Source organism: Scomber japonicus, chromosome 10 (genome assembly GCF_027409825.1).
Source record: "Scomber japonicus isolate fScoJap1 chromosome 10, fScoJap1.pri, whole genome shotgun sequence".
Classification (NCBI taxonomy): Eukaryota; Metazoa; Chordata; class Actinopteri; order Scombriformes; family Scombridae; genus Scomber; species Scomber japonicus.
The window spans coordinates 35,862,026-35,887,931 of NC_070587.1; the positions used below are offsets into that span (position 1 = coordinate 35,862,026).

General features: G+C 46.9%; 1 protein-coding gene and 1 long non-coding RNA gene across 2 annotated transcripts in view; both read right to left on the reverse strand.

Moving 5' to 3' along the window:
- Positions 1 to 398: 398 nt before the first annotated feature.
- Positions 399 to 25,906, reverse strand: part of LOC128367042 (NLR family CARD domain-containing protein 3-like) — a 73,406-nt gene continuing 47,898 nt past the window's right edge. The window contains exons 4-9 of the mRNA XM_053327836.1: positions 12,936 to 14,263; positions 12,460 to 12,902; positions 12,186 to 12,359; positions 9,912 to 10,085; positions 9,617 to 9,663; positions 399 to 1,070 (exon numbers count right to left, since the gene is read on the reverse strand). Of these exons, the coding sequence (XP_053183811.1) occupies positions 526 to 1,070; positions 9,617 to 9,663; positions 9,912 to 10,085; positions 12,186 to 12,359; positions 12,460 to 12,902; positions 12,936 to 14,263 (2,711 nt within the window). The 3' untranslated portion in view covers positions 399 to 525. The remainder of the gene's footprint in view (positions 1,071 to 9,616; positions 9,664 to 9,911; positions 10,086 to 12,185; positions 12,360 to 12,459; positions 12,903 to 12,935; positions 14,264 to 25,906) is intronic.
- LOC128367072 (uncharacterized) lies at positions 15,188 to 19,608 on the reverse strand. Its single transcript, XR_008321910.1, has 3 exons — positions 19,515 to 19,608; positions 19,053 to 19,163; positions 15,188 to 15,262 (listed from the first exon to the last, which is right to left on the reverse strand). It is a non-coding gene; the product is annotated as an uncharacterized LOC128367072 (long non-coding RNA).

The window sequence follows — 25,906 nt, forward strand, 5'->3', positions numbered from 1 at the left end:
CAGTTTTACTCACTCATGGTTGTCACTCTGTCTAGCTATATATCTCTGTCTATATACATACATCTATCACTATATCTATATCTGACTAGATCTGACTGATCTATATATCTATATATGATGTATTCATATATTGTTTCTACATTTTTCAACTTATTAAAAAAAGCTGAGTAGTACTTTTACTGCCTCTATCTGTCTCTGCATCTCTATCATATATTAGTGTGTGTGTGTGTGTAGATAGATATATATATATATATACTGTATATATATATATATATATATATATATATATATATATATATCTTTTCCCCACGAGGAAACAGGAAACACAGACACAGGATTCACTGAGGCTTCACTTCCTCATTCATGTTTTTTTATTGGTTTTCTTTATTGAAAACCAGTAAAGTACAGATGACCAGTATAATGTACACATATATGTTCCACTAGTTTTATATTAGAAGAAAAACATGAATAAATGAATACATAGACAAAATAAAATCAAACTAACTCCAACACCCCCCCTCCCTCCTACAGAGGAACCAGAGACACTGAGGAACCAGACCTGTGCCAGTAGAACCCAAACCCAGCACACAGAGGTTCAGTGAATGTGGTGTTGAAGGTGTGGAGGTGGATCAGTGTGTCAGAGGAGACTCTGTAGAAGGACAGAGTGCCAGCAGAACAGTCCACATACACTGCTACTCTGTTAGAGACAGAGGAGGAGGAGGAGGAGGAGATGGGTGTTTCTCTCTTATTGTGATAGACAGAGTAACCACCATCAGAGGAGATCAGACTCCAGGACTGATCATTCCATCCAAACCTACAGTCTTCACTGTCTCCTTTCCTGTTGATTCTTCTGTAACTCACTGATATAGAGACTCTTCCTCTCCACTTGACCTCCCAGTAACAGCGACCAGTCAGATCATTTCTACACAGCAGCTGAGACCAGGAGTGAAATCTGTCTGGATGATCAGGATATGACTGATCCTCCATCACACATGTCACCTTCCTGTTGTTATCAGACAGTTTGAGGTTTCTGTTCATTGTGTTTGGATCCAGTTCCAGTTCACAGGCATCTGATGGAGAGAACGAGACACAATACAGCTGCAGTTTATCATCTGTTGATTTATGAACTACTTTACTGACAATCAGAGGTGGAAAGTAACTCATTACATTTACTGCTGTTACTGGAATTGAGTATTTTTTGAGTACTTGTACTTTTTAAAGTAGTTTTATAAATCTGTATTTTACTTTAACTTAAGTATGTTTTGTGTGAAGTATTGTACTTCACTACATTTTAAATCCCATCAAACAGCTGTCTCACTCTGCATCTGTCTCACTCTCTATCTGTCTCACTCTACATCTGTCTCACTCTCTATCTGTCTCACTCTCTATCTGTCTCACTCTACATTTGTCTCACTCTGTAACTGTCTCACTCTGTAGCTGTCTCACTCTGTAGCTGTCTCACTCTCTGTCTCACTCTGCAGCTGTCTCACTCTATAGCTGTCTCACTCTATAGCTGTCTCACTCTCTATCTGTCTCACTCTGCAGCTGTCTCACTCTGTATCTGTCTCACTCTATATCTGTCTCACTCTGCAGCTGTCTCACTCTGCAGCTGTCCCACTCTGCAGCTGTCTCACTCTATAGCTGTCTCACTCTGTAACTGTCTCACTCGGCAGCTGTTTCACTCTGCAGCTGTCTCACTCTGCATCTGTCTCGCTCTCTATCTGTCTCACTCTGCAGCTGTCTCACTCTATAGCTGTCTCACTCTGTAACTGTCTCACTCTATATCTGTCTCACTCTATATCTGTCTCACTCTGCATCTGTCTCACTCTATATCTGTCTCACTCTGCAGCTGTCTCACTCTGCATCTGTCTCACTCTGCATCTGTCTCACTCTCTATCTGTCTCACTCTACATCTGTCTCACTCTCTATCTGTCTCACTCTCTATCTGTCTCACTCTACATCTGTCTCACTCTGTAACTGTCTCACTCTGTAGCTGTCTCACTCTGTAGCTGTCTCACTCTCTGTCTCACTCTGCAGCTGTCTCACTCTATAGCTGTCTCACTCTATAGCTGTCTCACTCTCTATCTGTCTCACTCTGCAGCTGTCTCACTCTGTATCTGTCTCACTCTATATCTGTCTCACTCTGCAGCTGTCTCACTCTGCAGCTGTCTCACTCTGTAACTGTCCCACTCTGCAGCTGTCTCACTCTATAGCTGTCTCACTCTGTAACTGTCTCACTCGGCAGCTGTTTCACTCTGCAGCTGTCTCACTCTGCATCTGTCTCGCTCTCTATCTGTCTCACTCTGCAGCTGTCTCACTCTATAGCTGTCTCACTCTGTAACTGTCTCACTCTATATCTGTCTCACTCTATATCTGTCTCACTCTGCATCTGTCTCACTCTGCATCTGTCTCACTCTATATCTGTCTCACTCTGCAGCTGTCTCACTCTGCAGCTGTCTCACTCTATAGCTGTCTCACTCTATAGCTGTCTCACTCTGAATCTGTCTCACTCTGAATCTGTCTCACTCTATAGCTGTCTCACTCTGTAACTGTCTCACTCTGAATCTGTCTCACTCTGAATATGTCTCACTCTATATCTGTCTCACTCTGCATCTGTCTCACTCTATATCTGTCTCACTCTGTAGCTGTCTCACTCTGCATCTGTCTCACTCTGTAGCTGTCTCACTCTGCATCTGTCTCAATCTATATCTGTCTCACTCTGTAGCTGTCTCACTCTATAGCTGTCTCACTCTGCATCTGTCTCACTCTATATCTGTCTCTCTGCATCTGTCTCACTCTATATATGTCTCACTCTATAGCTGTCTCACTCTGCATCTGTCTCACTCTATATCTGTCTCTCTGCATCTGTCTCACTCTGTAGCTGTCTCACTCTGCATCTGTCTCACTCTATATCTGTCTCACTCTGCATCTGTCTCACTCTATAGCTGTCTCACTCTATATCTGTCTCACTCTGCATCTGTCTCACTCTGCATCTGTCTCACTCTATAGCTGTCTCACTCTATAGCTGTATCACTCTGCATCTGTCTCAGTCTGTATCTGTCTCACTCTTCATCTGTCTAACTATTCATCTGTCTCACTCTTCATCTGTCTCACTCTGTAGCTGTCTCACTCTGCATCTGTCTCACTCTATAGCTGTCTCACTCTGTAGCTGTCTCACTCTATATCTGTCTCACTCTACATCTGTCTCACTCTATAGCTGTTTCACTCTTCATCTGTCTAACTATTCATCTGTCTCACTCTTCATCTGTCTCACTCTATAGCTGTCTCACTCTGTAGCTGTCTCACTCTGCATCTGTCTCACTCTATATCTGTCTCATTCTGCAACTGTCTCACTCTGCAGCTGTCTCACTCTGCAGCTGTCTCACTCTATAGCTGTCTCACTCTGCAGCTGTCTCACTCTGCATCTGTCTCACTATATAGCTGTCTCACTCTGTAGCTGTCTCACTCTGTATCTGTCTCACTCTGTAGCTGTCTCACTCTGCATCTGTCTCACTCTATAGCTGTCTCACTCTGTAGCTGTCTCACTCTGCATCTGTCTCACTCTATATCTGTCTCACTCTGCATCTGTCTCACTCTATAGCTGTCTCACTCTGCAGCTGTCTCACTCTGCAGCTGTCTCACTCTATAGCTGTCTCACTCTGCAGCTGTCTCACTCTGCATCTGTCTCACTCTATAGCTGTCGCAATCTGCAGCTGTCTCACTCTATAGCTGTCTCACTCTGTAACTTTCTCACTCTGCAACTGTCTCACTCTATAGCTGTCTCACTCTATATCTGTCGCACTCTGCATCTGTCTCAGTCTGAATCTGTCTCACTCTATAGCTGTATCACTCTGCATCTGTCTCACTCTACATCTGTCTCACTCTATAGCTGTATCACTCTGCATCTGTCTCAGTCTGTATCTGTCTCACTCTGCATCTGTCTCACTCTGTAGCTGTCTCACTCTGCATCTGTCTCACTCTACATCTGTCTCACTCTGCATCTGTCTCACTCTATAGCTGTCTCACTCTGTAGCTGTCTCACTCTGAATCTGTCTCACTCTATAGCTGTCTCACTCTGCATCTGTCTCACTCTATAGCGGTCTCACTCTGCATCTGTCTCACTCTATAGCTGTCTCACTCTGCATCTGTCTCAGTCTGCATCTGTCTCACTCTGTAACTGTCTCTTTCTGTAGCTGTCTCACTCTACATCTGTCTCACTCTACATCTGTCTCACTCTATAGCTGTATCACTCTGCATCTGTCTCACTCTACATCTGTCTCACTCTATAGCTGTATCACTCTGCATCTGTCTCAGTCTGTATCTGTCTCACTCTGCATCTGTCTCACTCTGCATCTGTCTCACTCTATAGCGGTCTCACTCTGCATCTGTCTCACTCTATAGCTGTCTCACTCTGTAGCTGTCTCACTCTATATCTGTCTCACTCTGCATCTGTCTCACTCTATAGCTGTTTCACTCTTCCTCTGTCTAACTATTCATCTGTCTCACTCTTCATCTGTCTCACTCTATAGCTGTCTCACTCTGTAGCTGTCTCACTCTGCATCTGTCTCACTCTATATCTGTCTCATTCTGCAACTGTCTCACTCTGCAGCTGTCTCACTCTATAGCTGTCTCACTCTGCAGCTGTCTCACTCTGCATCTGTCTCACTCTATAGCTGTCTCACTCTGTAGCTGTCTCACTCTGTATCTGTCTCACTCTGTAGCTGTCTCACTCTGCATCTGTCTCACTCTATAGCTGTCTCACTCTGTAGCTGTCTCACTCTGCATCTGTCTCACTCTATATCTGTCTCACTCTGCATCTGTCTCACTCTATAGCTGTCTCACTCTGTAGCTGTCTCACTCTGCAGCTGTCTCACTCTATAGCTGTCTCACTCTGCAGCTGTCTCACTCTGCATCTGTCTCACTCTATAGCTGTCGCAATCTGCAGCTGTCTCACTCTATAGCTGTCTCACTCTGTAACTTTCTCACTCTGCAACTGTCTCACTCTATAGCTGTCTCACTCTATATCTGTCGCACTCTGCATCTGTCTCACTCTGCATCTGTCTCACTCTATAGCTGTATCACTCTACATCTGTCTCACTCTATAGCTGTATCACTCTGCATCTGTCTCAGTCTGTATCTGTCTCACTCTTCATCTGTCTAACTATTCATCTGTCTCACTCTTCATCTGTCTCACTCTGTAGCTGTCTCACTCTGCATCTGTCTCACTCTGTAGCTGTCTCACTCTGCATCTGTCTCACTCTATAGCTGTCTCACTCTGTAGCTGTCTCACTCTGAATCTGTCTCACTCTATAGCGGTCTCACTCTGCATCTGTCTCACTCTATAGCTGTCTCACTCTGCATCTGTCTCAGTCTGCAGCTGTCTCACTCTGTAACTGTCTCTTTCTGTAGCTGTCTCACTCTACATCTGTCTCACTCTACATCTGTCTCACTCTATAGCTGTCTCTCTCTGCATCTGTCTCGCTCTGCATCTGTCTCACTCTATAGCTGTCTCACTCTGCATCTGTCTCACTGTACATCTGTCTCACTCTATAGCTGTCTCATTCTGCATCTGTCTCACTCTATAGCTGTCTCACTCTTCATCTGTCTCACTCTGCAGCTGTCTCACTCTGTTGCTGTCTCACTCTGCATCTGTCTCACTCTACATCTGTCTCACTCTATAGCTGTCTCATTCTGCATCTGTCTCACTCTATAGCTGTCTCACTCTGCAGCTGTCTCACTCTGCAGCTGTCTCACTCTATAGCTGTCTCACTCTGCAGCTGTCTCACTCTGCATCTGTCTCACTCTATAGCTGTCTCACTCTGCAGCTGTCTCACTCTGCAACTGTCTCACTCTATAGCTGTCTCACTCTATAGCTGTCGCAATCTGCAGCTGTCTCACTCTATAGCTGTCTCACTCTGTAACTTTCTCAATCTGCAACTGTCTCACTCTATAGCTGTCTCACTCTATAGATGTCTCAATCTATAGCTGTCTCACTCTGCATCTGTCTCACTCTATAGCGGTCTCACTCTGCATCTGTCTCACTCTATAGCTGTCTCACTCTGCATCTGAGTCAGTCTGCAGCTGTCTCACTCTGTAACTGTCTCTTTCTGTAGCTGTCTCTCTCTGCATCTGTCTCACTCTGCATCTGTCTCGCTCTGCATCTGTCTCACTCTATAGCTGTCTCATTCTGCATCTGTCTCACTCTATAGCTGTCTCACTCTATAGCTGTCTCACTCTATAGCTGTCTCACTCTTCATCTGTCTCACTCTGTAGCTGTCTCACTCTGCAGCTGTCTCACTCTGTAGCTGTCTCACTCTGCAGCTGTCTCATTCTGCAGCTGTATCACTCTGCATCTCTCTCACTCTATAGTTGTCTCACTCTTCATCTGTCTCACTCTGCATCTGTCTCACTCTATAGCTGTCTCACTCTGCATCTGAGTCAGTCTGCAGCTGTCTCACTCTGTAACTGTCTCTTTCTGTAGCTGTCTCACTCTACATCTGTCTCACTCTACATCTGTCTCACTCTATAGCTGTCTCTCTCTGCATCTGTCTCACTCTGCATCTGTCTCGCTCTGCATCTGTCTCACTCTATAGCTGTCTCATTCTGCATCTGTCTCACTCTATAGCTGTCTCACTCTATAGCTGTCTCACTCTATAGCTGTCTCACTCTTCATCTGTCTCACTCTGTAGCTGTCTCACTCTGTAGCTGTCTCACTCTGTAGCTGTCTCACTCTGCAGCTGTCTCATTCTGCAGCTGTATCACTCTGCATCTCTCTCACTCTATAGTTGTCTCACTCTTCATCTGTCTCACTCTGCATCTGTCTCACTCTGCATCTGTCTCACTCTGCAGCTGTCTTACTCTGCAGCTGTCTCACTCTATAGCTGTCTCACTCTGCATCTATCTCTCTCTGCAGCTGTCTCACTCTATAACTGTCTCACTCTGCAGCTGTCTCACTCTGCATCTGTCTCACTCTGCATCTGTCTCACTCTGTAGCTGTCTCACTCTACATTGTGATGATTAGCACAAACTTCTCCAGAAGATAGCAGTACTACTGGAGATGAAAATTCAGCAACTCAAAGTCAACGTGGAGGTAAATGGTCAATATGGGAATGAAACCCCAGTACCAAGGAGAAAACAGCCGCGGACTGTGGCAAAAACAAAAAGTAAGAGCAAACCGACCCCAGACACAGGGATTCTACTAGAGAACAGATTTGCTGCTTTACAAGACCCTGACTCCCCAAAAGAAAGGTCATGTTCCAGCACCAGAGAAAGGTATGAGGCTAAATCACAAACTAAGAGGCCGCAGAAAGAGCTAACCACTGGGCCTCAGACGCTGATAGTGGGTGACGGAGCTGTGAATAAGATAAAACACTTTTTCAACAAAAACACCAAAGTTTTTAATCAACTCAGCAACTTTCTTGAACTCCAGCGACCCCAACTGTGAACATTTTTAAATCCAGGTTAAAAACTCTTCTCTTCTCCTGAGCTTATGATTGAGCTCTTTTAAAGCACTTTACATTTTAATCTTTCATTTGCACTCTATGTCCTTTTAATGATTGTAAAGCTAATCATTATTTTATGCTGCAATCTTATATTTAATGCTCTATTCTAGCATTTTATTTCTCTCTTTCTATTTTTCTGTACTTTGTTTTATTATTAGTGGGGGGGGGGGTTAATTGTATGTTTTAAACCATCCATCCATCCATCCATCCATCCATCTTCTTCCGCTTATCTGGGGTCGGGTCTCGGGGGCAGCAGCCTAAGCAGGGAAGCCCAGACTTCCCTCTCCCCAGCCACTTCGTCCAGCTCTTCCCGGGGGATCCCGAGGCGTTCCCAGGCCAGCCGAGAGACATAGTCTCTCCAGCATGTCCTGGGTCTTCCCCGGGGTCTCCTACTGGTGGGACGTGCCTTGAACACCTCACCAGGGTGGCGCCCGGGAGGCATCCTGACTAGATGCCCGAACCACCTCATCTGGCTCCTCTCGACGTGGAGGAGCAGCGGGTCTACTCCGAGCTCCCTCCGGATAACTGAGCTTCTCACCCTATCTCTAAGGGAGAGCCCAGCCACCCTACGGAGGAAGCTCATTTCAGCCACTTGTACCCGCGATCTTGTTCTTTCGGTCACTACCCAAAGCTCATGACCATAGGTGAGGGTAGGAACGAAGATCGACTGGTAAATCGAGAGCTTCGCCTTTCGGTCAGCTGCCTTAACAATGGAGGCACGGAACATGGCCCACTCGGACTCAATGTCCCCCGCCTCCCCCGGTACATGGTCGAAGCTCTCCCGGAGGTGTGAGTTGAAACTCTCTCTGACAGGAGACTCTGCCAGACGTTCCCAGCAGACCCTCACAATGCGTTTGGGCCTGCCAGGTCTGCCCGGCATCCTCCCCCACCATCGGAGCCAGCTCCGCCCCTCTCTTCACCCGAGTGTCCAAGACATGCGGCCGCAAGTCCGACGATACGACTACAAAGTCAATCATCGAACTGCAGCCTAGGGTGTCCTGGTGCCCAGTGCACATATGGACACCCTTATGCTTGAACATGGTGTTCGTTATGGACAATCCGTGACGAGCACAGAAGTCCAATAACAGAACACCGCTCGGGTTCAGATCAGGGGGGCCGTTCCTCCCAATCACACCCTTCCAGGTCTCACTGTCGCTACCAACATGGGCGTTGAAGTCCCCCAGCAGAACGAGGGAATCCCCAGGGGGAGTGTTTTCCAGCACCCCCTCCAAGGAGTCCAAAAAGGCTGGATACTCTGAACTGCTGTTTGGACCATAGGTACAAACAACAGTCAGGATCCGTCCCCCCACCCGAAGGCGGAGGGAGGCCACCCTCTCGTCTACCGGGGTAAACTCCAACATACAGGCACCAAGCCGAGGGGCAATAAGTATTGCCACCCCTGCCCGGCGCCTGACACCAGTGGCAACTCCAGAGTGGACGAGAGTCCAACCCCTCTCGAGGAGACTGGTTCCAGAGCCCTTGCTGTGCGTCGAGGTCAGGCCGACTATATCTAGCCGGAACTTCTCAACCTCGCGCACCAGCTCAGTCTCCTTCCCCACCAGAGAGTTGACATTCCACGTCCCTAGAGCTAGCTTCTGCAGCCGAGGATCGGACCGCCAAGGTCCCCGCCTTCGGCCGCTGCCCAGCTCACTACACACCCGACCCCTTTGGCCCCTCTCACTGGTGGTGGGTCTGTGAGAGCGGGGTCCCATGTCCCTTCTTCGGACTATGCCCGGCCGGGCCCCATGGGGGAAGGCCCGGCCACCAAGCGCTCGCCTCCGAGCCCCACCCCCAGGCCTGGCTCCGGGGGGGGCCCCGGTGACCCGCGTCCGGGCAAGGGACACGAAAAACCATCTGTCGTACTCGTCATTGGGGTTTTCTGAACTACCTTTTGTCTGGCCCCTCCCCCCGGACCTGTTTGCCATGGGAGACCCTACCAGGGGCATAAAGCCCCCGACAACTGAGCTCCTGGGGTCATTGGGACACGCAAACCCCTATACCACGGTAAGGTAGTAGCTCAGGGAGGGACTATTTCATATAATATATGAAATAGCTATAATATTTCATCCAGTTTTTCTCAAAGTTCTCATGAATCAAACTGAAAACACACTCACACTTCCTCACACCAGGTTTCAGTCTCTGCGGTCCACCATGGTCCATCCTGGAGGAAGAGACAAAGACACAATCAGCTTCATACACCTTCACTCATATCCACCATTAAACATGAACCACAGTCCCTCAGTTAGTCAGAGTGTCTGTCCATCTGTCCATACCTGAGAGTGTCCATCTGTCCATACCTGATAGTGTCCACCTGTCTGTCCATACCTGAGAGTGTCCATCTGTCTGTCCATACCTGAGAGTGTCCACCTGTCTGTCCATACCTGAGAGTGTCCACCTGTCTGTCCATACCTGAGAGTGTCCAATCTCCACTGTGGATCCGCCAGTCCAGCAGACAGAAGCTTCTCTCCTGAGGCTCCTGGATGATTGTAGCTCAGGTCCAGCTCTCTCAGATGGGAGGGGTTGCAGCTCAGAGCTGAGGCCAGAGAAGCACAGCCTCCCTCTGTGATCAGACATCCTGACAGACTGAACACACACAACACTTCATCTAATGAGCTTAAAAACATTCTCAACTCAGTAAACAGGATTTTGTCCTTCAGACCTTTATGTTCACACTCGGCGCCCCCTGCTGTATGTTGGTGTCATGCAGATACATTTTAGGTTAGTAGAAGCAGAGAAAGCACATGTTGCTGCTGGAGGCTGAAAATGCTGAAGCTCAGAGTTTAATCTGATGCCATTCTGTTTTTACTTTGGCAGAAGAAATGTCTTAGAGTGAGACAGGATCTGCAGACAGCAGTGGTCAGTGACAAACTCCGGCGCAAAAGACTAACTACTCAAATCAGACTGCCTACTCGATGTCCTGTGGAAACGTTATTTAAAAAACCTGTATGTTGCTGCTGGGATAAATGAGGTGTGGGTACATGTATCTATGTCTCTATGTGAATCCATTTTGGAGAGATGTCCATGGGGTCCTGGAGGCTGTTTTTAAAAAGAAAATGTACTTAAATTTTAAAATCATGTACCTTGGTGATGTGATCAGACTAGAATATGCAAAGCAGGATAAATACCTGCTGAGAGTTTGTTAGTGGGATGCAAAAAGGCCTGGACCAGAAAATGGCTTAAGAAAGACAAACCACCAATAAATGAGTGCATTGATATAATCTATAATATGTAAGTAATGGAGAGACATACTTTTAAATGAAAGAACCAAGCTTATATTTTGGTGTTGAAATTCCAATTTTTTCCAAAAAACGGGAATAATTCTCCATTCGAAATTAATGGGAATTTTTTTTTAAACCCACAAAATTTCACCTTTTATCGGAGTCACCTAGCGAGTAGTAGAAATGTGATTCAAATCTTAAAACGGCGGAAAACTTCTGCTCTCTCCAAAACACCAAACTGTTTTTACATAACATGTAAACTTTTCAAACTATGAGCGGTCAAACGAGGAGTGGAAATCACTTTTTCTTCAACGTTACAGTCGAAGCGGCAGTTAGCTTGAGTGTTAGAAGCAGTAAAAAATAACCTTAATTTTTATTTTAACTCGAGCTCACGGCCAAACCGTGAAAAGGAGACAAATAATTTTTTGTCAAAATGTAGACATAGGTGTTGGGATTCATAAAATGTGATGATGACAGGCGAGGTCTGCACAAAATTTAAACGGGGGCAGAGACCGGCAGCAATACCTGTCTCACTCCCCATTGACCCTGACTCCATATAATCAATGCATTATTTACACAGTGCAGTTCGATGTTGTAGTAAGAAAAGTATTCACTGAAGTTTCCTGGCATGGCCTGATGCACTTAATGTGCCATACATCTTCAAGGTAAAATTGAACTTTGTAAAACATATGTTCTGACTCACATGTTGGACTGAAAGGAATTTTACTTACTATATACTTGATATTACAACACATCGGCTCAAAAGGTGCAGAAAATATTTCTGGTATAAGAACTTTTCATGTAACCTAGAAACTGGGGAAAAAAGATATTACTTTATATACATAATCATAAAAACTGACCTGAGAGATTCCAGTCCACAGTGTGGACTCTCCAGTCCAGCAGAAAGCTGCTTCACTCCTGAATCCTGCAGGTCATTGTGACTCAGGTCCAGATCTCTCAGACTAGAGGACTGGGAGCTGAGAACTGAGGACAGAGCTGCACAGCTTCTCTCTGAGAGCTTACAGTCAGTCAGTCTGGAGATATAATAATGGACAAGACAATAAATAAACTCTGTTAAAAAGCAGATTCTGGACTCTTTGTGATGCTCGATAAAAATGATCTTCTCAACACTACTTTTAATCTTTGTTGTTCTATTCTAAACACATTGGAAACATGACAGTTAAATATGACAGAATCAATCATGAACAGACATCTAATGATCTAAATCCCATGATATAAAAGCAAAGATCAGTTTCTCTGTCTCAGCCAGTGATCATGTATGTGTGCCATAAAGTATATAAACCTGGATCAATGAAAGATAAACTGGAAAATTCAAACATTTTCTTTCCTGTGAATAATTAAACCCTGTTGGAAAACATCTGTGAATCAGAAATCCTGACATTAGAGAAGCTGGACCTCATAGTTTAGAATAATATATCAAATATAAACTGTGTCATGATCTGACCTGAGAGTTTCCAGTCCACAGTGTGGACTCTTCAGTCCAGCAGAAAGCTGTTTCACTCCTGAATCCTGCAGGTTGTTGTTACTCAGGTCCAGATCTCTCAGACTAGAGGACTGGGAGCTGAGAACTGAGGACAGAGCTGCACAGCTTGTCTCTGAGAGGTTACAGTCCGCTACTCTGGAGAAGAATCAGCAGAACAAAAGAATTGCAAACATTACTTTTCTTCATTGAGCAAAGATGAAACTACATTAATCTGGATAGTTCTGTGTGCACCTACAGAGCTTTGTTGGAGGCTTTGACCACTGGCAGCAGCCTCAGAAGAGCCTCCTCTGAAGCAGAGTATTTCTTCAGGTCAAACACATCCAGATCTTTTTCTGATGACAGTAAGATGAAGACCAGAGCTGACCACTGAGCAGGAGACAGTTCATCTGTGGAGAGACTTCCTGATCTCAGGCACTGTTGGATCTCCTCCACTAGAGAACGATCATTCAATTCATTCAGACAGTGGAACAGATTGATGCTTCTCTCTGCAGACACATTCTCACTGAGCTTCTTTTTGATGTACTCCACTGTTTTCTGATTGGTGTTTGAGCTACTTCCTGTCTGTTTCAGCAGACCTCGTAGGAGAGTCTGATTGGTCTGCAGTGAAAGACCCAGGAGGAAGCGGAGGAACAAGTCCAGGTGACCATTTGGACTCTTTAAGGCCTCGTCCACAGCACTCTGGTAGAAACGTGTTGATTTGTCTCTGAACACTTCAGACCAGGACAACCTGGATGTTGTTTGTTCTTCTTCCAGCAGATTGTCTCCAGACTTGATGAATGTCAGATGGACATGAAGAGCAGCCAGAAACTCCTGAAGGCTCAGATGGACGAAGCAGAACACCTTGTCCTGGTACAGCCCTCTCTCCTCTTTAAAGATCTGTGTGAACACTCCTGAGCACACTGAGGCTGCTCTGATATCGAGGCCACACTCTGTCAGGTCTGATTCATAGAAGATCAGGTTGCCTCTCTGCAGCTGCTCAAAAGCCAGTTTTCCCAGAGACTCAATCATCTTCCTGCTCTCTGAACTCCAGTGTGGATCTGTCTCAGCTCCTCCGTCATACTTGACCTTCTTCAGTTTGCACTGAAGCACTAGGAAGTGGATGTACATCTCAGTCAGGGTCTTGGGCAGCTCTCCTCTCTTTCTGCTTTTCAACACATCCTCCAGAACTGTAGCAGTGATCCAGCAGAAGACTGGGATGTGGCACATGATGTGGAGGCTTCGTGATATCTTGATGTGGGAGATGATGGTGCTGTCCTGCTCCTCATCTTTGAATCTCTTCCTGAAGTACTCCTCCTTCTGTGGGTCAGTGAACCCTCTGACCTCTGTCACCATGCCGACACACTCAGGAGGGATCTGATTGGCTGCTGCAGGTCGTGTGGTTATCCAGAGGCGAGCAGAGGGAAGCAGTTTCCCCCTGATAAGGTTTGTCAGCAGCACATCCACTGAGGTGGACTCTGTAACATCAGTCAGGATCTCAGTGTTGTGGAAGTCCAGAGGAAGTCGACACTCATCCAGACCGTCAAAGATGAACACAACCTGGAACTCTTCAAACCTGCAGATTCCTGCTTCTTTGGTTTCAGTAAAGAAGTGATGAACAAGTTCCACCAAGCTGTACTTTTTCTCTTTCACCACATTCAGCTCTCTGAAAGTGAATGGAAATGTGAAGTCTATGTCCTGGTTGGCTTTGTCTTCAGCCCAGTCCAGAGTGAACTTCTGTGTTAAGACTGTTTTCCCAATGCCAGCCACTCCCTTTGTCATCACTGTTCTGATTGGTTCATCTCTTCCAGGTGAGGCTTTAAAGAAGTCTTCTTGTCTGATTGTTGTTTCTGGTCTGTCTGGTTTCCTGGATGCTGTTTCAATCTGTCTGACCTCATGTTCATCATTGACCTCTGCAGTCCCTCCCTCTGTGATGTAGAGCGGTGTGTAGATCTGATTCAGAAGGGTTGGGTTTCCTGCTTTAGCGATCCCCTCAAACACACACTGGAACTTCTTCTCCAGGTTAGACTTGAGTTTACGTCGACACTTTGCAGCACAAGCTCCTGAATGAACAAACAACAAATGAAATCAGTGAGTGGATCCTACAGAAAGTCTAGAAATCTGAACATGTAAGTGTGTCTGTGTAGTTTTTCCTCCTCCATCAGTTTTATTCAGGTCATCAGTGGAGGACAAACAGCCTCTGATCTGATGCAGATGTGTGCAGCATATTTACAGCAGAGTTTGAAATATAAACCTCTCCCATGTTGCCTCCATTTCCTCTCCATCATGTTAAATCTGTTAAAATCCTCTTACTGCTCTGCAGACGCTCAGCCAGCTCCTCCTGCTTCATTCTCCTCAGGAAGTGCACTGTGATCTTTAGGAATGCCTCTCTGCTGCTCCTCCTTTGCTCTTCCTCCTCACCGTTCAACACCTCCTCATCCTCACTCTGACTCTCTAAGCATTCTGGGTAATCTGGACTCAGACCCCTCTGGACTCTCTTCAACTCGTTCTTCACAAAAGTGACGATGTTCTCCTCCAGCAGCTGGAACAGAAAGATAAAGTGAACATTTCATTTAAACTGGTAGAACACAACATGTGATTCATGTGTCAGTCTGAAGGCCTGCTGGACTAAACAGAGCAGCATGGACACTGTTAGGACCTGAATGCTACTTTACTATTTCATCTGTGGTTGATGGAGTTTATAGTAAAAGGTGTGTTTGTACATGTACACACCATAAATATGGAGTCCAGCTGTGTTTGATGCTGCTGTGCAGACTGATCACTGGGAACCTCTGAGCTCTGCTGCTGAACTCTGTGGAGAAAACATCACATTTAAGGACATTTAATGACTCAAATCTGCACTCAGCTTATTAAAGATGTTCAGTCATGATGACTAAATGAACTCCTGTAAATGCTGCTCTGCATACTGGATGTTAAATTCTTACCTTCCATCAGCAGGTTGTCCATCTTTACAATTAACAGGATGCTCCATAGAGTCGTCACTCTTCATGGACACACAGCTGGGTTCAGGAGAGTCTGCTCTCTGCTGCTGCATCCTGATACTAATAAAACAGACAAAAGCATGAAATTAAAACCAAAGAAATGAAGGATTAATCATCAGTTTAAATGTCAGATTAAATAGAAATGTTTCAGAACAGAGTGACTGATGAGTTCATATTGCTGCAGTGATGAAAAGAGGATGGCAGCGACTTGGTCATGAGCCAACAGAAGAAGAAGGAAGTGAGGATGTTCCACAGCAGTTCTATGGCTCAGTAACAATCTGTGTTAACCTCAATAACTAAAGATGGAAATATTAACATCCCAGTTCACCTTCAGATGGATGAACACAGCATCAAGCAGCTTTTACTCTGTACAGACTCTGTTAGAGCAGCTACAAGGTGATCCAAACATCTTCTTAAAGACTGGCCCTGGTGCTTTATGTGTTTTCACACATAAAGCACCAGGGCCAGGGAGTTATAGTTGATCAGGATCTGTCCTTTAATTGCCATATAAAACACATTTCAAGGACTGCCTTCTGTCATCTGCATAATGTTGCAAAAATTAGACACATCCTGTCTCACAATGATGCTGAAAAACTAGTCCATGCATTTGTTACTTCTAGGCTGGACTACTGTAATTCATTATTATCAGGCTGTCCTAACAAGTCTCTAGAGACTCTCCAGCTGGTCCAGAACCCTAACCCTAGAACCCTAACAAGTCTCTAAAGACTCTCCAGCTGATCCAGAAACCTAACCCTAGAACCATAAAAAGTCTCTAAAGACTCTCCAGCTGGTCCAGAACCCTAACCCTAGAACCCTAACAAGTCTCTAAGACTCTCCAGCTGGTCCAGAACCCTAACCCTAGAACCCTAACAAGTCTCTAAAGACTCTCCAGCTGGTCCAGAACCCTAACCCTAGAACCCTAACAAGTCTCTAAGACTCTCCAGCTGGTCCAGAAACCTAACCCTAGAACCCTAACAAGTCTCTAAGACTCTCCAGCTGGTCCAGAACCCTAACCCTAGAACCCTAACAAGTCTCTAAAGACTCTCAAGCTGGTCCAGAATGCACCAGCTCGTGTTCTGACAAAAACTAGAAAGAGAGATCATATTACTCCCATCTTGGCTTCACTGCATCGGCTTCCCATAAAATTCAGAATAGAATTTAAATTCCTTCTCCTCACCTTCAAAGCTCTCAATGGTCAGGCTCCATCATATCTTCAAGAACTTATAGAACCTTATGAACCTACTAGAACACTGCGCTCCCAGTTCATAGAACCTTATGAACCTACTAGAACACTGCGTTCCCAGCTCATAGAACCTTATGAACCTACTAGAACACTGCGCTCCCAGCTCATAGAACCTTATGAACCTACAAGAACACTGCGCTCCCAGCATGCAGGCCTACTTGTGGTTCCTAGTATCTCTAAAAGTAGAACAGGAGGCAGAGCCTTCAGTTCTCAGGTTCCTCTCCTGTGGAACCATCTCCCAGATTGGTTCCGGGGGGCAGAACCCTCTCTATGTTTAAGAGTAGGCTTCAAACGTTCCTTTGTGATAAAGCTTATAGTTTGGGCCGGTTCCAGCTCCTAGTTTATGCTGCTATAGGCTTAGACTGCTGGGGGACTCCCATGATGCACTGGGCTCCTCTCTCCTCCTCTCTCTCTCTCTCTCTATCCATCCATCTATATCCATTAACATTCATGTTCTATTAATGCTTCAATAAGCTAAACTTCTTCCCCGGAGTTGTCTGTGCTTTCTGGTCTCACAGGTAATCTGGGCCTGGAGACGTCCGGATGACAGATTCCAGTCCCGGACCTTCAATGTGCTTCTCTCTCCTCTCCTTCCTCTCTCCTCTCCTTCCTCTCTCTCTTCTTCTTCTTTAAATTCTTACCTTCTATCAGCAGGTCGTCCATCTCTAAACTTCATAGGAAGCTCCATAGAGAAGTCACTCTTCATGGACACACAGCTGGGTTCAGGAGAGTCTGCTCTCTGCTGCTGCATCCTGATACTAATAAAACAGACAAAAGCATGAAGTTAAAACCAAAGAAATGAAGGATTAATCATCAGTTTAAATGTCAGATTAAATAGAAATGTTTCAGAACAGAGTGACTGATGAGTTTGTATTGCTGCAGTGATGAAAAGAGGATGGCAGTGACTTGGTCATGAGTCAACAGAAGAAGAAGGAAGTGAGGATGTTCCACAGCAGTTCTATGGCTCAGTAACAATCTGTGTTAACCTCAATAACTAAAGATGGAAATATTAACATCCCAGTTCACCTCCAGATGGATGAACATAGCATCAAGCAGCTTTTACTCTGTACAGACTCTGTTAGAGCAGCTACAAGGTGATCCAAACATCTTTTTAAAGACTGGCCCTGGTGCTTTATGTGTTTTCACACATAAAGCACCAGGGCCAGGGAGTTATAGTTGATCAGGATCTGTCCTTTAATTCCCATATAAAACAAATTTCAAGGACTGCCTTCTTTCATCTGCATAATGTTGCAAAAAATTAGACACATCCTGTCTCACAATGATGCTGAAAAACTAGTCCATGCATTTGTTACTTCTAGGCTGGACTACTGTAATTCATTATTATCAGGCTGTCCTAACAAGTCTCTAGAGACTCTCCAGCTGGTCCAGAACCCTAACCCTAGAACCCTAACAAGTCTCTAAAGACTCTCCAGCTGATCCAGAAACCTAACCCTAGAACCATAAAAAGTCTCTAAAGACTCTCCAGCTGGTCCAGAACCCTAACCCTAGAACCCTAACAAGTCTCTAAGACTCTCCAGCTGGTCCAGAACCCTAACCCTAGAACCCTAACAAGTCTCTAAAGACTCTCCAGCTGGTCCAGAACCCTAACCCTAGAACCCTAACAAGTCTCTAAGACTCTCCAGCTGGTCCAGAAACCTAACCCTAGAACCCTAACAAGTCTCTAAGACTCTCCAGCTGGTCCAGAACCCTAACCCTAGAACCCTAACAAGTCTCTAAAGACTCTCAAGCTGGTCCAGAATGCAGCAGCTCGTGTTCTGACAAAAACTAGAAAGAGAGATCATATTACTCCCATCTTGGCTTCACTGCATCGGCTTCCCATAAAATTCAGAATAGAATTTAAATTCCTTCTCCTCACCTTCAAAGCTCTCAATAGTCAGGCTCCATCATATCTTCAAGAACTTATAGAACCTTATGAACCTACTAGAACACTGCGCTCCCAGTTCATAGAACCTTATGAACCTACTAGAACACTGCGCTCACAGCTCATAGAACCTTATGAACCTACTAGAACACTGCGCTCACAGCTCATAGAACCTTATGAACCTACTAGAACACTGCGCTCCCAGCTCATAGAACCTTATGAACCTACTAGAACACTGCGCTCCCAGCTCATAGAACCTTATGAACCTACGAGAACACTGCGCTCCCAGCATGCAGGCCTACTTGTGGTTCCTAGTATCTCTAAAAGTAGAACAGGAGGCAGAGCCTTCAGTTCTCAGGTTCCTCTCCTGTGGAACCATCTCCCAGATTGGTTCCGGGGGGCAGAACCCTCTCTACGTTTAAGAGTAGGCTTCAAATGTTCCTTTGTGATAAAGCTTATAGTTTGGGCCGGTTCCAGCTCCTAGTTTATGCTGCTATAGGCTTAGACTGCTGGGGGACTACTCCCATGATGCACTGGGCTCCTCTCTCCTCCTCTCTCTCTCTCTCTCTATCCATCCATCTATATCCATTAACATTCATGTACTATTAATGCATTCAATAAGCTAAACTTCTTCCCCGTAGTCCCGGACCTTCAATGTGCTTCTCTCTCCTCTCCTTCCTCTCTCCTCTCCTTCCTCTCTCTCTTCTTCTTCTTTAAATTCTTACCTTCCATCAGCAGGTCGTCCATCTCTAAACTTCATAGGAAGCTCCATAGAGTCGTCACTCTTCATGGACACACAGCTGGGTTCAGGAGAGTCTGCTCTCTGCTGCTGCATCCTGATACAAACAAACAACAAATCAAAGAGTTTATAAAGATGAATTTTGAGCAGACTGTCAGTAGCTGAAGTTTTAGAAGCAGAATGAAAATCAGTAAGAAGACAGTGGATGAGAAACGTTCTCCTGTTCATCAAAATGTCATCTGATGAAAGATGCTGTCTCATCTTAGTTGATTAGTTGACTAATCAGTGGTTGAGCTCTTTGTTAACTCACACAGTTAGTAGTTCATTCTGAGTTATTGTGACTTATTATTCAGTAGTTGAGTGTTAGATGTGACAGTGAGTGTGAATAATGATGGTGGAGTGATGTGAGTGGAGAACAGTGATGGACAGTTAGAGATCCTCATCTCACCTCTGAGCTTTGGTCTGGCTGTCATGTTCCCCACACAGAGAGCGTTTAGAGGGAGGGACTCCCTCCTCTCTGTCCTCACACTGGTCCATAGCAGAGAAACAGCTGCTGGGAGAGCTGCACTCACTCACTACAACATGGAAGATGTTCAGCTGCTCAGTTCACATCCAGTCACAGAGACTTTGGAGCTTCAGCTGTGGAGGAAACAGAGAGAGAAGATGCTGCTGATTCTCCTTCATCAGTCCATATGATGTGAGGCTGCTGTCACTTCATCATCACTTCACTGTCAAAGTCTACAAACATCAAATGTGCTTCTACTGACAGCTGGAGGGTCCGTGTATGTTCTGGTATTTGGATTTTCCGTTCATGAATGGGAATTGAAAAACAAAAAACGACTGGTTCATTTGATTTTCGTTTTGAAATACAATAACAAAAATTGAATTACACTGCATTTTTCTTTCATTTTCATTTTCTATTTCATATAACAAAAATAAATTCACTAGTCAACAGGGACGAAAAAACGGACCAAAAACAACCATGTATTCATAATCTCGCACCGGAAGCTGTCATTTAGGCAGATCTATGTAACCTGCAGTCAGGGACATGCACATGATTATAGAGGGGCAGGGGCTCAAACTCAGAAAAGGGCAGCATGTGTGCATGCAGAGCGCACACCAAGTTTTTTTCCCTGTCCTTTACACAATATGGAAATTAATGTAAAATTAAAAAATAAAGTGCTAATAGAAAGCTAACTACTTAGCTGTGTGTCCTGTAGGTGAAAGTGATGCATTTGCTCTTTCTTTTGTGTCAACATGAGTTCATTCACATTATCAAAGTCACAATAAACTTTATATCTAAACCTCGGACCTGTACTTCAGACCTGTAGTGAAGGAAATATGATCCGCCGTAAACACGGTGAATTTTATTTTGAAATTTATCCCCTCCCTGAGCTACTACCTTACCGTGGTGGAGGGGTTTGCGTGTCCCAATGACCCCAGGAGCTCAGTTGTCGGGGGCTTTATGCCCCTGGTAGGGTCTCCCATGGCAAACAGGTCCGGGGGGAGGGGCCAGACAAAAGGTAGCTCAGAAAACCCCGATGACGAGCAAGATATTTGGATTTTCGTGTCCCTTGCCCGGACGTGGGTCACCGGGGCCCCCCCCTGGAGCCAGGCCTGGGGGTGGGGCTCGGAGGCGAGCGCTTGGTGGCCGGGCCTTCCCCCATGGGGCCCGGCCGGGCATAGCCCGAAAAAGGGACATGGGACCCCGCTCCCACAGACCCACCACCAGTGAGAGGGGCCAAAGGGGTCGGGTGCAATGTGAGCTGGGCAGCGGCCGAAGGCGGGGACCTTGGCGGTCCGATCCTCAGCTGCAGAAGCTAGCTCTAGGGACGTGGAACGTCACCTCTCTGGTGGGGAAGGAGCCTGAGCTGGTGCGTGAGGTTGAGAAGTTCCGGCTAGATATAGTCGGCCTCACCTCGACGCACAGCAAGGGCTCTGGAACCAGTCTCCTTGAGAGGGGTTGGACTCTCGTCCACTCTGGAGTTGCCACTGGTGTCAGGCGCCGGGCAGGGGTGGCAATACTTATTGCCCCCCGGCTTGGTGCCTGTATGTTGGAGTTTACCCCGGTAGACAAGAGGGTGGCCTCCCTCCGCCTTCGGGTGGGGGGACGGATCCTGACTGTTGTTTGTGCCTATGGTCCAAACAGCACTTCAGAGTATCCAGCCTTTTTGGACTCCTTGGAGGGGGTGCTGGAAAACACTCCCCCTGGGGATTCCCTCGTTCTGCTGGGGGACTTCAACGCCCATGTTGGTAGCGACAGTGAGACCTGGAAGGGTGTGATTGGGAGGAACGGCCCCCCTGATCTGAACCCGAGTGGTGTTCTGTTATTGGACTTCTGTGCTCGTCACGGATTGTCCATAACGAACACCATGTTCAAGCATAAGGGTGTCCATATGTGCACTTGGCACCAGGACACCCTAGGCCGCAGTTCGATGATTGACTTTGTAGTCGTGTCGTCGGACTTGCGGCCGCATGTCTTGGACACTCGGGTGAAGAGAGGGGCGGAGCTGTCAACTGATCACCACCTGGTGGTGAGTTGGCTCCGATGGTGGGGGAGGATGCCGGGCAGACCTGGCAGGCCCAAACGTATTGTGAGGGTCTGCTGGGAACGTCTGGCAGAGTCTCCTGTCAGAGAGAGTTTCAACTCACACCTCCGGGAGAGCTTCGACCATGTACCGGGGGAGGCGGGGGACATTGAGTCCGAGTGGGCCATGTTCCGTGCCTCCATTGTCAAGGCGGCTGACCGGAGCTGTGGCCGCAAGGTGGTCGGTGCCTGTCGGGGCGGCAATCCCCGAACCCGCTGGTGGACACCGGCGGTGAGGGATGCCGTCAAGCTGAAGAAGGAGTCCTATAGGGCCTTTTTGGCTTGTAGGACTCCGGAGGCAGCAGACAGGTACCGGCAGACCAAGCGGAGCGCAGCTAGGGCGGTCTCTGAGGCAAAAACCCGGACATGGGAGGAGTTCGGTGAGGCCATGGAAAAAGACTTCCGGACGGCTTCGAAGAGATTCTGGACCACCATCCGGCGTCTCAGGAGGGGGAAGCAGTGCACCGTAAACACTGTGTACGGTGGGGACGGTGCGCTGCTGACCTCGACTCGGGACGTTGTGGATCGGTGGAAGGAATACTTCGAAGACCTCCTCAATCCCACCAACACGCCTTCTGGTAAGGAAGCAGGGCCTGGGGGCTTGGGTGTGGGCTCTCCTATCTCTGGGGTGGAGGTCGCCGAGGTGGTTAAAAAGCTCCTCGGTGGCAGGGCCCCGGGGGTGGATGAGATCCGCCCCGAGTTCCTCAAGGCCCTGGATGCTGTGGGGCTGTCATGGTTGACACGACTCTGCAGCATCGCGTGGACATCGGGGGCAGTGCCTCTGGATTGGCAGACTGGGGTGGTGGTCCCTCTTTTTAAGAAGGGGGACCGGAGGGTGTGTTCCAATTACAGGGGAATCACACTCCTCAGCCTCCCTGGTAAGGTCTATTCGGGGGTGCTGGAGAGGAGGGTCCGTCGGATAGTCGAATCTCGGATTCAGGAGGAGCAGTGTGGTTTTCGTCCGGGCCGTGGAACAGTGGACCAGCTCTACACCCTCTGCAGGATCTTTGAGGGTGCATGGGAGTTTGCCCAACCAGTCCACATGTGTTTTGTGGACTTGGAGAAGGCATTCGACCGTGTCCCTCGGGGGGTCCTGTCGGGGGTTCTCCGGGAGTATGGGGTATCGGACTCCCTGATAAGGGCCGTCCGTTCCCTGTATGACCGGTGTCAGAGCTTGGTCCGCATTTCCGGCAATAAGTCGGACTTGTTTCCGGTGAGAGTTGGACTCCGCCAGGGCTGCCCTTTGTCACCGATCCTGTTCATAATTTTTATGGACAGGATTTCTAGGCGCAGCCAGGGTGTAGAGGGGGTCCGGTTTGGTGACCTCAGGATTGGGTCACTGCTTTTTGCAGATGATGTGGTCCTGTTGGCTTCATCAGACCGTGGCCTCCAACTCTCACTGGATCGGTTCGCAGCCGAGTGTGAAGCGGCCGGGATGAAAATCAGCACCTCCAAATCCGAGGCCATGGTCCTCAACCGGAAAAGGGTGGAGTGCACTCTTCGGGTCGGGGATGAGATTCTGCCTCAAGTGGAGGAGTTCAAGTACCTCGGGGTCTTGTTCACGAGTGAGGGAAGGATGGAACGGGAGATCGACAGGCGGATCGGTGCGGCGTCTGCAGTAATGCGGACTCTGCACAGATCCGTCGTGGTGAAGAGAGAGCTGAGCCGAAAGGCGAAGCTCTCGATTTACCAGTCGATCTTCGTTCCTACCCTCACCTATGGTCATGAGCTTTGGGTAGTGACCGAAAGAACAAGATCGCGGGTACAAGCGGCCGAAATGAGCATCCTCCGTAGGGTGGCTGGGCTCTCCCTTAGAGATAGGGTGAGAAGCTCAGTTATCCGGAGGGAGCTCGGAGTAGACCCGCTGCTCCTCCACGTCGAGAGGAGCCAGATGAGGTGGTTCGGGCATCTAATCAGGATGCCTCCCGGACGCCTCCCTGGTGAGGTGTTCAGGGCACGTCCCACCGGTAGGAGACCCCGGGGAAGACCCAGGACACGCTGGAGAGACTATGTCTCTCGGCTGGCCTGGGAACGCCTCGGGGTCCCCCTGGAAGAGCTGGACGAAGTGGCTGGGGAGAGGGAAGTCTGGGCTTCCCTGCTTAGGCTGCTGCCCCCGCGACCCGACCCCGGATAAGCGGCAAGAAGATGGATGGATGGATGGATCCCGGTGTTTTATTTTGTATTTTGTACACGATTTCCTGTCCCGCACGATCTGCTCTGTGCTGAATTCACGTCCGGCAAAAACAGAAGCTGACACATTGACTAAAATAGAGCGTTTTATTGAAATATTAAACATATTTAAGCACGTTGAATAAGTGGACGGAGACTAGTTAGACCATAGCTCAGGTTCACGTTGCTCCACTGTCACGTCTCCTCAGTTATCCATGGGGCAGCTGCTTCTCTCTCTCTCTCTCTCTCTCTCCCTCTCTCCCTCTCTCTCTCTCTCTCTCTCTCTCTATCTCTCTCTCTCTGTCTCTGCCTCTCTCTCTCGGCTCTGTGACCGAGCGGAGACGCAACGGACAGAGGAGCAACAGGCTCAACACAAACAACAACCCCGTAAAGTAAATGGTTTTTGTACCGCTGTTTGTTTTTTTGTTTTTTTTCCCCTAACAGGAATTAATTAATGTTATTTAAAACACACACACACACACACACACACACACACACACACGGCACTTTTTAATACGAGGCAAAAAGGGCAGGGGCTCAAGCACCCCTAGGGCTCTATGTGTGCGCGTGCCTGCTAGCAGTCATGTCTTCATCGCGAAGACAAACTCTCTTGCTCTTTCTGAACACGACATACTGGTCCATTTTCCTCTTCGAAGTCTCCGTCATAAGCCTATTCTCCTTAATTGTCTCACTCCTGGACATGCGCTCTTGCCAAGCTTCCGGTGCGAGAATATGAATAAATGGTTGTTTTTGGTCCGTTTTTTCGTCCCTGTTGACTAGTGAATTTATTTTTGTAATATGAAATAGAAAATGAAAATGAAAGAAAAATGCAGTGTAATTCAATTTTTGTTATTGTATTTCAAAACGAAAATCAAATAAACCAGTCGTTTTTTGTTTTTTAATTCCCATTCATGAACGGAAAATCCAAATACCAGAACATACACGGACCCTGGAGGAGGGACCACACCACCATCATCCATTACAAACAGCCAGGAGACAAACATCTGACAGGCTGCTGCTCAACATCAGCTAAACCAATCAGCTGATAGATTTTAGGAGACGGGAGGTGAAGACACATGAGTGTGTCTACATGAAAGGAGCTGAGGTGGAACAGGTGAACAGCTTCAGGTTCCTGCATCACTGACTCTCTACTGTTCTCTCTACTGTTCTCTGATGCTCTGAACATCAGCTGTTTCTATTATTTAGTCCACCCTCATTGATAGAAATGGACTAAATATGAGAAACAGCTCTCAGTAGAACAATATCATTCAACAGCAGCCAAGGCTGGATTAGTAACCCCAGGGGCCCCCGCACTGTCTCACTGCACAAATCATGCCCCCCCGATGTTACCCACCTTGACCATTATAATCCACCTTCATTACCTGATAGTCAAAAGCTGAGTAGTTCAAATTTAGCTGCACGCACAAATCACAAGACAATGATACAATGGATTAAATCATCTCAAGTGTTTGGCTCAAGATGAAGCCAATATTAGTGTTCTGTGAAAGCACAACAGTTATGACTGATACATGTGACTGAACGTACTGAGCCTCCTTACTGCAAATACGACTTTTATCACAAAACTTCTTCCTTTTTTTGCAGCTATTTCTTTCTCTTCCTTTTTTTATTTATTTGCTTCCCCACTGCACTTTTGGTTACAGCTTTTCCACGTCAAGTCATTTTTCCAAACCAGATGATACAAACTAACCACAGTGCATTGTGACCTGCTGACCAATTGTCACTTATCCAGTCATTAAAATGAGAAATGAAACTCTCAGTCATGAGACTTTATTTTCCTCTCATGAAAGCGACAATAATTATCAACATCAAGAGAGTGCAGTGGTGTGCACGGGGGGGGGGGGGGGGGGTCATCTATACAAGTGCACCTTTTGAGTTAGTTCCTCTTTCTTGTTACTGAAACTACATCCTGTCTTACTTATACTGTGGTTGAACATCTCATCCTGAGCACGTAGCTCCTGCTGTCTGTGGTTGAACAGCTCATCCTGAGCACGTAGCTCCTGCTGTCTCTGTGAGTACACAAACCACAGATCATGTGTCTAACGTGCACAGTGCAGAGGGGGTTT